At 37.0% G+C, this 12,586-nt stretch overlaps 1 protein-coding gene across 7 annotated transcripts in view; it reads right to left on the minus strand.

Moving 5' to 3' along the window:
- The window catches only part of NSD2 (nuclear receptor binding SET domain protein 2), a 100,929-nt gene that overhangs the window by 18,564 nt on the left and 69,779 nt on the right, over positions 1-12,586 (minus strand). For 6 of the 7 annotated variants that reach the window (XM_054201907.1, XM_054201910.1, XM_054201908.1 and 3 more), the window contains 3 exons: positions 11,530-11,648; positions 8,331-8,412; positions 7,188-7,312 (listed from right to left, as the gene is read on the minus strand). In XM_054201907.1, coding sequence (XP_054057882.1) covers positions 7,188-7,312; positions 8,331-8,412; positions 11,530-11,648 — 326 coding nt within the window. The remainder of the gene's footprint in view (positions 1-7,187; positions 7,313-8,330; positions 8,413-11,529; positions 11,649-12,586) is intronic. The other variant, XM_054201911.1, reaches the window with a different exon arrangement.

Genomic DNA, 12,586 nt, shown 5'->3' on the forward strand with positions numbered 1-12,586 from the left:
TGATTTGACAGAAGCATTGTGTACAAAATCACTTCTCACGTTTTTTTTTTTCCTACTCCAAGACTTTCCCCAGCTGCAACACTGCGTTCCAGTTAACTGCATAGTTCACTGCACCGTCAATTAAAGTGTTCAAAGGTGAACGGACAAGCACTAACATAGGGAAATGTTTCTCACACCATTCACTACATCTAAATGTTAAGTTCATGCTTACAATAACTTTTTCAGCATTTTTTGTAACCAGGTACCTGATTCCAGTCTCAGCCACGCACCTCAGCAGAAATGCGAGCCAATTCTTCATTCCCTCTGGCTTTTTTTTTTTTAAAAAAAAAAAAAAAGAAAGTCGAATGCAAGCTGGTATGTACACTCAGCTTGCATATTTCTAGAATCACGTGGGTGAGCTTTGCAAATGGTATTGTTAGTTCCACATCTGGATGGTTGAAATTTCACTTCTTAAAAAAAAAAAAAAAAAAGAAAAAAAAAGAAAGAAAAAAGAATAGGTACTGACATATTCTCAGTGGCATCCAATCATACTGCTACGCAATACAAGGACAGCCTGGAATTTAAAAATCCAAATGATGCTGTGTTTCAAAGAAGCAGGTGAGGATGAAGTGAAACATTTATGTGGACGTTTGCTCCATCCACTCACCCACTTGAGGAAATAATTGTTGTTTTTTTTTTCCATTTAAATTTTTCTATTTCCTTTCAGACCGCTCCAAAATCAAACAGTAAATATCAGTGCCAACAAAACCATTACACTGTAATTCCAAGGAAAAAGAAGTCCAGAAATTCTAGGTCTGAAAAATAAATGGCTGCACCCAGCCAACCTGCAGCCCCAGAATTTAAGAAGTTACCACAGTAAGAACATAAAATGCAACTGCTCTGTTTGTCAAGACTGGCCCTCAAGCAGCTGTCGACCTGGCTATGAAACGTGCTTTTAGCTTTAGTATTAAGTCCTCATTTTTAAAAGGTGATCTATAAAAGCACCTTTGGTGGCTCAATGTTATCCCGGGGGTAGGGAGGGAGTGGTGGTGGTGTCTTTTTTCCTTCCCTGCAAGTACCTCCTGGCTAAAGGATGTCCTAAAGGACTAGAGCATCAGTAGTTATTAAAGCAAAAGCTCCTGCCTCATGGAGCAGAAGTAAGTTTCAAATACTATTCACTGTGTGTTAGCAAGTGCAAAGCGAACCAATTTCACACGTCTGTGCTGATCAGGACTTCTCCTCTCCTAGATCAAATTCAGACAAACTTTCCCTGCTCAGTGTTTGGAGGTTCAAAACGAAACGGGAAATTTTGAGTGAAAAAGTTGCTAACGTTTATGCGTCTACGGTGCCCACACCAGAATGTGCTCCAACAGTCACTACTCCACCAGTCACGCACCTTTTCAGACTTTTCTAGCTACCAAAGTGCAATTTTCATTAAAAAAATTCTTCCTCAGAAAACTCACTTTATAAACTCATTCAGTCTTGTAAAAAACACTTCTTATATTACTCATATATGCTTGCTTAACAGCACTTCTTAAGCATTAAGAATACAAGTTTTGGTCTTAATCATATTCAAGACAAGGGTGTTCCGTCACGTTGTGCTTAAGCAGTTATAAAAACAACTAAAGGGCAAATTTTTCCAGAGCCAAAAAAGTTAACCCTCCCGCTTCCCCTTGTTTTACTCTAGCATCTCTTGTTTTATAATCCCAGCTGTAGAACATCACACGGAAACCAAATCCACTATGTATTCTTATTTTAAAGGTAGGGGTAGGGTAAAGCAGGGCAGGAAATTATTTCCTTCTGCCTTTTTTGTTTGGTAGGCAAGTCACCTCCACAGCAGGATCAGCAGGATCCATCACAGAAAGGGCTCACAAAGAGTGGCCTACCACTCAAAGAGTTGTCTTAAGACACTCGCTGGCTTAAGCGGCATCCTCTCTCGTGTCATCTGCTATCTTTAACGGCTAGACGGTATCTTTTTTATAAGCATTCTAGAAGCATGTTTCCACGACTTCCGAATGCTGTTGGCTTTCAAGTTCCACTTTGCTTAAAACTTAAGTCTGACAAGCTACAAGCTCAGACTTCCTGAGATGAATCTGGAGTCCGTGATTGCTGTACCACAGTCACGTGGGAGGAAGTGGTCTGCTCTGGCTAAGAGCTTTCTCTAGAAAGCTTGGAATATGTATGTTCTGATAAGCAAACTCTTCAGTCTTTCCACAGACAAACCCCAACTGCATTTTTTTTTTTTTGTTATTAACAAAATCTCAGTGGCTAGAAGGTTGGGTTTTTAAAAAAAAAAAAAAAATCTAAGCACAACTTGTAAGAGTCAATAAGCAACATACAAACATCAGGTCAGACTGTATTCAAAAGACAATCTATCGTGCGCCCACACGGAGACAGAAAAACTGACAGAGCCAATTGAGTTACAGTTAACATTTCCTTTATTTCAGTATAAGAATTCCTGAACTGAATGAAGAATGATATTTTGGCCCATACTGCTAGACTAGATAAATTCTTTAAGTATGCGGTGCCACAAGTGTACACAGTACTATAATAGCAAAAAAGACGGCCTGGGACAAGTTTCATTTTTATTATTAGCAGGAGTTAGACGTTTCAGATAAGGATATTATGCATTTCTGAATTTGCCTGGAAAGTTAATTAAAACTCTGAGAACATTTTAAAACATTATAAAATTGCCTACAGATACTCATGATGCTTTGGTAGGGGATGTGGAATAAAAACCTACATCATGTAAACATTCAGTAAACAGATTCTCTGCACTCTGAAGCCTAAATAATACACAAGATGAGAATAATCACATAAGAAACTTATTTTTCTACACAGAATGTGCTGGCAAAGAACAAGAGTCAAGCCTAGAATTTTCTTCCATGTGAAAGTAGAAGCATCGTAACAAAACTGCATGATCTGGTGGGCGATGCAGGTCATTTCAATTGTTAAGAGGCTTTAGCAGAGGTTTAGCAAGAAACAAATCCAATTACTTGCAGTGTTCCACAAAAACATACCCCTGACTGCTTACTGGTGCTTTGAAATAGGGGAAAAAAAATAAAAATAAAAATCTATAGGCATACAGAAACAAACACAGGAAACGACTGTCTGCTAAGTCAGAGGATTTAAAGTGGCACTATGTATTATGTTATCCTTATTTTGAAGAGAAAATTATCTTCGAAGCAAGCTAGAATGAAACGCTAGAAGCACGCTGATTTTGTTTAACAACCTGCAAGGTTAGTTTCAACTATTTTTTCTTTAGGGCAGTAGTTTGTTTAACATAACATGAATTCCCTTCTTCCTTCCTGTTCTTAGGATCTCAAAGACATTTATTTTTACCTTCAGTAAGCGTGCCTAGAATATTTTAGCTGTATACTGTAGGACAACTAGGCTCCAGGGTCGATAAATGGAGCTGATGTACTTTTTTTAGTTTCAAGTTGTACATGTCTCATGACTGACCTTACCTTTTAACAATTGTGTTTTCTCCATTGTGTATACATCCTAATACCCATTAAACAATGCAGATAAAACAAATCTGCCTCAAATCGGCAATAAGAAAAAAATAGACTGTTTAATATGCAGAAAAAAAGCAAAACTTAAGGCTTGCATTATTATAACTTGCATCACTAGGCCTTGGAAACACAAGAAGTTGTAGCCGTAACCAGCAACTGAGCTTGTTTTGACACTGGATGTTACAGAAAGAAGAAAGAATTCCATCTAGAGAAGATATAAGGAACTTACAATAAAAGCAACACCTTCAAAATCTTTCACAGGCTTCTTTAAACTGCCATCTGCTGGTCAGCTCATCCTTCATGAGGGTATGATGAATGACAGGCTAGCTAAGAATTTAGAGTATTCCATGTTCTTTATTTTGTCCTCTCTTAGAAAAAAATTACCATTTCTTTGAAAAAGTTCAGAAGTAGTATCTAGACTCTGCAGGAGACTATGACACTTAATCTGTTGTCAACAAATCCATCCAATTTAACGAAGCCAGCCAATAACCACAAAAATTGTTTGGAAAGCTAAAGCAGGTATGTTTCATGCAAACACACAAAGTGTGCCAATAATCCAGCAGTAATGGTAACGTAAAACCTTTTTATTTATTAAAAAAATACTGGTTACATTCTACTGGCACCTACTACATTATTAGGGGGGTGGAGGGCTAAGGTAAAAAAAAGAAACGAGAATACACCACCAGTATCTCTGTATCTCTTCTCACAAATATCATGAGCTTTTGGATGATTACACCAAGTCTTACGTAGGTAATAAAAAACGACTCCGAGCTTTTGCAGACTCTGAAGTGTTGGGTATTTCTTACATCTGGCCCTACCAGTTGCTCATTAAGAATCAGATTTTAAACACAATCATATTTCACATGAAGTACCGGAGCAAATGACTACTGATGTCTAGTGTTTAGAAGTAAAATTAAGTATTTTGTTTCAAGATTAAATGCAGGTTTATTTATTCGTGTATTAACACCTTTCTGCTTCTGTCCATCTACTGTAAAACAACTTCAAAGCCCAACTTTTTGAAGTGAGTGAGAGCCTACCCTTTAATCTCTGATATGTTGGGTCTATAAATGTTTGCTTGTTCTTAAGGCAGAAGTCCGCACCCCCACCCCTGTCTCTCTCCCCTGTAAATTACATACCCAAAGTAACTTATCAATTGAAAATTTGGCCTCGACTGATTTTATAATACTTCAAGTAAACCCCATTAAAAAAAAAAATAACCCCAATAACAACAAAAAGCATGGAAAATCTTTTTTCAAAATGTCAAATAATTTTTCAATCAAGAAAAAACCAAGCACACCCTTCCTACTGAACACACCTCTCCTAGATCTTAGTTGCAATGGACTGACATTTAAGAGGTGTGCAGCGAGCAACAGTCCTTGACAAATAACAGCCATATCCGGGTTCCATTCTGGAACCAGCTGTCCACAAACAGCGTGGGAGGAGAAGAAATGAGAAAAAAGAAAGGCCAGAATCCACTTAGTATTGCTTGTGGAAGTGTATGTGCTTGTGGAATATGCAGATTTTTTTCTATCTTTGTTAAGAGAGCATCTAAGCCAACATTTAGAAGTATTATAGTGATCACAGAAATATAAAAGTTAATCGGTGAATGTATTTGATGTTGAGAAGAATTACACCCTATGCAATTAGCTGTGTGAGGCTTTTGTCATTGCATGATTGTGTCTGTTTTTTAAACTCTTTCCCTTAACACTCTGAAGGTTTCTCTCTGGATGAATGCTCGCAGGGCACACATATTTAGCCATTTAAACAAGTGCTAAATAATAATACAAAAGGGAAAAAAGTTTTTAAAAGCCACCCACACAATCCAAAATTTATATCTTTCCTTGTTTTGTAGAATAGATCAATCTTAAGTTCAGAAACACGTGCCTGGCATTTTTCTTTTATTTAAAGGCAAAATATATCTAATATCATAGGAAAGAAACTTGGTACAAGTTCAGGTCAGTGTAGCTTTAAACCGTCTAAGGATCTAGCCCACTGATCTACTCCCCTCTGCACCCAGTCCCGCAAAATCTCTGTTATTTGACAGGGTGTATTTTCTGTTACGTTGATTGGGATTGTTTTAATATTTGAAAATATTTTCAACACGTGAAAACAATTAATTTACTTTCCTGTTCATGTACCTGCGTTTTGTGAGCAGTGCATGATGTTATTTTTTCTCACATCTTTTGCTGTTTATCTCTAGCTGAGTAAATTAAGAGCTAAGTTTTAAAATTTCCATCTCAGCCTATATAACCGTATCCTTTTTTTACGTGTGAACCATTAAGTCACAACCCAAAATCCTACAAAAATGAGCCTTCATCAAGAAAGATTTCATTTTATAAACACACTATCTAGAGATAGAAAAATCTTTCTCCTGGGATGACACTATTTAGAGACATATATTTAGAGCCAAAAAGACAGTACATTCCTTAAACAAGTCTGGCTGAATAGATGGTCCCAAACCCAAGCAGCCATCACACAGCAAGTCCCAGCAGTAAAGCCAAACCAGCAGAAGCTGGTACGCCAATAGATGAGCGTCTCTCAATTGGGAGAACAAAATGAGAACAAATATTACTTTACTTGACTGCTGCTATGGACGTTATTTCCTGTGGGACTTCCTCTGCTTGTTTTATAGGGGTACAGGAGGGAGAATCTGTTGGGGATTTTTTTTTGTTATTTTTCTGGTTACAGTAAGATATAGAGCCATTAACATGCAATCTTTTTTCCCCACCCAAAGGTAAACCATTTACTGAACATTGCATTCATTGCAGTGTCTAAGCACCTCATGCGTTTGTTAGGGGAGATGAAAGAGTCTTTGGGATAGCTGGAAGCCCTACTCCCTTGTTAGCAGGCAAGTATTTTCTCTACAGCTTTTGTAATACAAACTGCTTGAGGCCGTTTGTCTATGGATATTTTACTAAATCCTACCAACTATGTTTCTGAACCACCTGCAAACCAGCATGCATACTTCACCCTCATGCTGCCACTCTTTGGCTAATTGGTTTTAACTGTGTCGATGTCTCGGGGAATGGTTTAATGGATTGTATATGAGTACACTTCTGGTACATACATGTCATTTATTGTATGTCAATCGAGAAGAATTACAGTTCCAAATATGCAGAGCTAAGACTATGATTAGTAAGTATCAAAAAGATACGCCCTTCGCTGCCTGTTTAACTCTACTGGGGATGAAGCTATTTGCATCACAGAGAAATAGCACTTAAAACAGCCTGAAAACTAAGTCGAGCTTAGAGGGGCTCTGCTCAGAAAACTGTCCAGTTCTAGATCAAACAGAGGATTAGGAAACTTGCTTCAATATAAAAGCTATGGCAACATGACAATATTGAGTTACATAATGTAACTAATGTAGTACACTTACATAAAGTCTGTAGAAGAAAATACAGAACACACTGGCATTTTACTTTGCCTCTAATAGAAGGTTACAATTCTAAAACTTTGTTGGTAAATACATTAAAAACCACAATAATATCTCGACGTCCCCAAATCAGACGTTCGTATTACAATAAATGAATTTGCAATGCACACATTAACAGGTTTCACAGAGGCCAAAACTGTAACTTGTCTAGAGCACCAACGTTAGAGAATTCGCCTTTGATTTTTTTGTTTTTAAACAAGATTCACACCTGAAAATTTCTGTCATTAAATGGCTGTGTGCAAACACCACTTTTTTTTTACCTCATTCTCAGTTAAGGAAGCTGAAGGAGATGAACTCTTGCTAAAAGCAAGAGTTGAAGATTCTGCTGCTGAAGCCCGATTTCGCTTCTTCAGAGGTTTACATGCATCAGACAGATTTTTCGTTGCTGTAAAATAATTTTGGTTTACAAAGTGAAGTTTGGAACTTTAAAACGTTATCTCCCTGAAGCCATTTAAAATATTCCTTCAGATAAAGGAAGGAATGATTTAGGTAGGTCTTCTGGGCACCTACACAGGGCTGAGAGAACACAAAGTAAGTTTCTGAAACCACGTGTTTTGGCTTGATTTTAAAAATGAAGAGGTTTCTGTTAATCAAATATGTACTACAAACGGCTAAGAAATGTTTTCCCAAATTTTTTTTTTGGTTCATTTCTATTAAAATCAAAATATCTTGTGACTTATGACCTCTTTTAAAGCAGAGGTAACAGTTATCTCCTCAGATATACATTAGAAGGCCTACGTGATCTCACCGCACTGAGTGCCACTAACTCTTTGTTAAGAGAAAGGTTATATACAGGAGCCAGGTACCAGACATTATCTATGGCACGTCACCACTTCTACATTGTGCAGAACTTACTGAAGTTTACTTGTCTTTGGCATATCATTGTAACACCTAAAGAGACATGCTCTTACAGAAGTTACCTTAAACTTGAGCATCATTAACAAGTCTGACTTTTGGTCCAAGGTTATTTAGAATTCCCTCTCGCGTTCCACACTGCCTCCCATCAAGCATCATTTAAAAGGACTAAAAATCACACAGTAACTGATTACATTGATGGGCACTGCACTTATGTTACTGGGCTAATGCACAACGACAAATTGGAGCAGTGGGGTTTCTATCCCTGCTCGCCAAGATCACAGGGCAATAGCTTTAATTTGGTGCCATCAAATGGTGAACTTGTGAATTGCTGCTCTAAATCAGCAATACACAATTTCAGTCAAGCATAATGTTGCAAAATGGTGGTAGTGAAGGAAGAGGGCACGCTTTCCCCCCCCCCATCTGTGGCACAGTGGCTGGCACTGGTTATTGCGTCAGCAAAATTTAGCCGGCTGCCTCAGACAACCTGTTTATTTTAAAATTATTTAATTGAAAAGTTACATTAAAACTTATTCTGACCACATTACCTGACTGGTTCTTTTGTGAAGAGGAGGTTTCTGTGACCTTAGAAGAGTTTGTTTTTGCTGTTTTGTCATTGCTTGTCTCCCTCTGTCACAAAAAAAAATATGAAAAAATAAAAAAACTCCTAATTTATGAATGGTTGGATAAAACTGGCAATTACTTCTGGATTTATGTTATTAAAAAGAAAGTGTCTTTACAAATATCTGAATGGTAAGGTAGTTATGCTAGCCCCATCTAATTGATTTTTAAAACTCATTTACAGCACAGGGTACAAACCCGTAAACAAATGAGAAAAATTAAAGAACACAGTATTCCAGCATCCCACTTATCCATCCCAAACTCAGCATATCAAAAAGGGGAGCTCAAAATGAACACAAAACATGTAAATTATCCTTACTATTCTTTGTCTAAGATGGTTACATTAAAACCTTTAATTATTAAAGGTAAACTGCATAATTAGTATATAAATTTAAGAATAAACCCTGTGCAGAATTTTAAGTCTCAGAGAGGCTTGCTTTCAACTCCAGAACTCATAGCAGTGCCATGTTTTAAATTACTATGGTTAAGATTGTTTCAGCATTTCCAAAATAAAAGCACTATTTTCAAGGGAGAACAAACAACACATAAATTTGCTCCAGGTTGAGAATTTATCAGTAGAAGTTTAGGCTGAAAACTGGGGAAGTTTTTGTCATAGCGTTGTCAGAATTAGATACTGTTCCTTACACATGCCACTATTTTTTTTTCTTTTTGTATGTTACAAAATCATTCAAGTAATAAGTCACTAAAATTGTAGCCAAGAACGCCCAACCCTAACAAATGCTCACCTGATCAATAAAAGTAATTCTACCCAACAGAAGGTTTTACATAGTTTTTCATATTCTTCATCTTACACTCAGTTTTACAGAAGACATGCAGCTGAACGCCGCAAAGGCCAGAGAACTGCTTTCCTTTGTAAAAATAAATATGAATGGCTACTGTACTGCAGATGTGCTACACTCTGCTTTTTCTGACTTCTAAGTAGATGAAGACGACCTACTAATGCTGCCAGAGGCTCCCAATATCAGCTTTGTAAGATTACTGTCACACATCTGTGTACAAATGAAAGAAAATGTACAGCATAGTTCACTCTTAAATTTAAAGCATGCTTTACAGAACCCCTATTTTGTTAATGTGCACTTTAAATACGTCAGAAAGCACAGATGAATGAATTAGTTTTTCAAAACTTCCATATGGGTACTTACGACCTCATTATTTTGTGCGAAAACATTGAGATTTGGTAAATAAGAATTAAGGACAAAAAGGAGAGGATAATGCACAACTCTCATGCAAGAATAAAACGTCATTAATAAAAGTCATTAAAGCTTCTCCTATCCAAAATGGTTGTAACAAAAGCCTGAAGATAAACTGGGAACAGCAGAAGGAAGGTGTACAGTTAGTGTTTGCTTTTTTGAATAATTACACAGACGTTTCCACTGTCATTCACTAAACGCTTTACTAAGCAGCAGCTTATACAGCTAGAAGTACCCTGGGCTGGTGAAGGCGGGAAAAAGACTAAGAGATAATTTATAAAAGAAACCGCAAAGCAACCATTATACGATATCTGACCCTTCTGTGGACAGAAGCACAAAACACTGCTATACGCATTTAGAGTTGCCGAATTACCTAATATTTACACACACCAGATGCCTTGTAACTAGTTCTGATACACAGATCAGATAGAGGACACCACTTTTTAAATGCACATTACTAAGTCAGCGTTATTAGCGGTATGTATCTTATGGAAACCATTAATCCTATTTTTTAATTTATTTTCCTGTTAATATTCACATCTGCATCACAGCATCCAAGATACCAGAACTTCCTCTGCATGAACTATACTGTAACCACCTTTCATTCTACTTGTGATAACGTAGGCTAATTGTAGCGTACGAATGCTAGTGGGACAGTAAAGGAGTAACTTTAGTGACAATCAAAACAAGGACTTCATAGCAGGAATTAATTACAAGAAGTAAACTTAATTATTCCATGGATCTAGTGTATTATAGTGAATTCAAATCAATTAGACAAGTTTTAAAAGGGTCCAAAAACTTCTACAATGATGAATATTCAACAACTAACCCGTAAGAGCCAGAAGTGCACAAGTCAGTTTCGGCCCTTCTTTCTGCAACAGTAACAACATTTCTCTACGAATTATCTTTGTCCCTTACAATAAGCTCATTAAGCCTGGCTATCTGAAATTCTATTTATTTTTTTATATTGAACTTTAAACAAGTTATCTGAATATCCACAATATCAACAGCCTACCAAACAAACTGACACCTACAAATGAGGCCTACATAACTCATTTAAAAAATCCATTACCTTTCTTTATATTAGGTTGCTTCACTTAATTACTGTACCACTAAATTCCTGAGATGAGATCTGCGATGCGATACACTATATTATGATACTGCAATAACATCTGAAAACACTTGTGAGCTAAGCTTTCCACACAAGTAAAACCCATGAAGTTCACTGGTCTACACGCATGACTAAATATACCTACGCTTAAGTCTCTACAAGATTTGGGCTGTATCCATATACACAATTTTAATGACCTATGTAAGGAAAATTCTCATTCTAACAGACAAGCTCAACTGAAAAGGAGCCTGTGATTTGTGCGATAAATATCCTGTAATATTTACTGCATTTTCCTAACTTAAGAAATGGGTCGGTATGCCACTCTAAAACGTTCTATAGGCTTCCAGTTCTTGAAAAGTAGTTTTTCTGGTTTGCTTTACTTGCTCTCCTCCCTCGCCCCACATTTGTCTACATTAAATATTGACTAAAGATATTATTTTCTTTACATTCCTGTACACATCTCTGAACTAAAATTCAGGAGGGAAGAAAAAGAGCTACAAAGCATGACAACACGGAAAAGTCATGCCTCTGCACATTCCTTCGGGAAACAGATTTTCTCAGTATACATTTTCACCACAGTTTAAGTAGCAAGTGCAACTTGTCATACCTCCATCCTCAAAACCAAAGAAAAAAAAAACCCCACAGCGATAAGCTCACGTGTATCTCTGAATATTTGCAACAGTTTGGTTTGATACACAGACATTACTTTTTTAATCCTGAAAACGGAAATGCTGACAAACTTAACTACAGCAATGTGATTGGTGCTGCTATAAATCAACCCAAACAAACCAACGACATAATTACCTTCCGATTATTCTGTTTATCCATCCTGAGTCTTTTCCTAGGTGCCTCCTGAACTTCAAAATCTTCTGTAGGTTCCTTTGTCCTCTTTTTTTGGTTTCTTTTATTTCCATGTAAGTTACCTTGGGATGGGGGATGGGGGAAACTTACATGAAAAATAATCTAAAACCCACTTTCAAATTATTTTGAACTGATCTAGTTATTCGTTACTTTTCTTTCAGTCATTATTTTTAAAACACGGTTAAACATTAACACAGTTTGGTGACTTCTTAATGCTTAAAAGTCTGGTTTCTGGTGCTGAAGACTAACTCTAGAACACGTACAAATCACTGCTTCACCCTCGTTATTTTAGAAAGATGAGTTTACCTGTATAAGCACTAGATTAAATTGTGAATATTACTGCCCAACATTTGTTTTATAGTCAGACTGCACGATTGATCTATACAGCTTTTAAATCTCCTGCCACTTTGTTGCAGTATCTTATCACTGAAATCAATTTTTAAGTCTCCTCCTTAAGTCTCCTTTAACATCTCCAAGTGATACAGATGAAAATACTGGCGACATCTATTATGGGGCCTCTGGAAAAGAGAAGATATCACCAACCGTACAGATTATTGTTCTCTTTCTGGTGTGGCAGTTCCAGACTCTCTCTAACAAGCTTACTTGTGTTTTACAGGAGACTAAGATCCCCTTCCTTTGTGAACCAAAATCCTAAGAATAGAATCACATTGGTCATTTTAAACCAACAGACTTATTCACACAGTTAGATGATCGTTCCCTGTTAAGTTCAAGCAGCTGCTAAATTACAAGAGGTCAGCGACTAACCTACGTATCCTTTGCACGGGTTCAGCTATTGTTTGCACTTGCTCTACCTCCAAAAGACAGATGAAGGTTTAGGAAGTGGTCTGTTTCATCAGGATGAAATGACAACATTCTTACACTCTCCAGTACTCTCTAGTTTATGAAGCTACAGAGTATTATTAGTATGAAGACTGCAAGCTCCAGGGGCACAAATATGTTAACTGAAAATTGCCCTACAGCTACAAGCGTTCTATTCCAG

This window comes from Rissa tridactyla, chromosome 5, assembly GCF_028500815.1.
Source record: "Rissa tridactyla isolate bRisTri1 chromosome 5, bRisTri1.patW.cur.20221130, whole genome shotgun sequence".
Taxonomy (NCBI): Eukaryota; Metazoa; Chordata; class Aves; order Charadriiformes; family Laridae; genus Rissa; species Rissa tridactyla.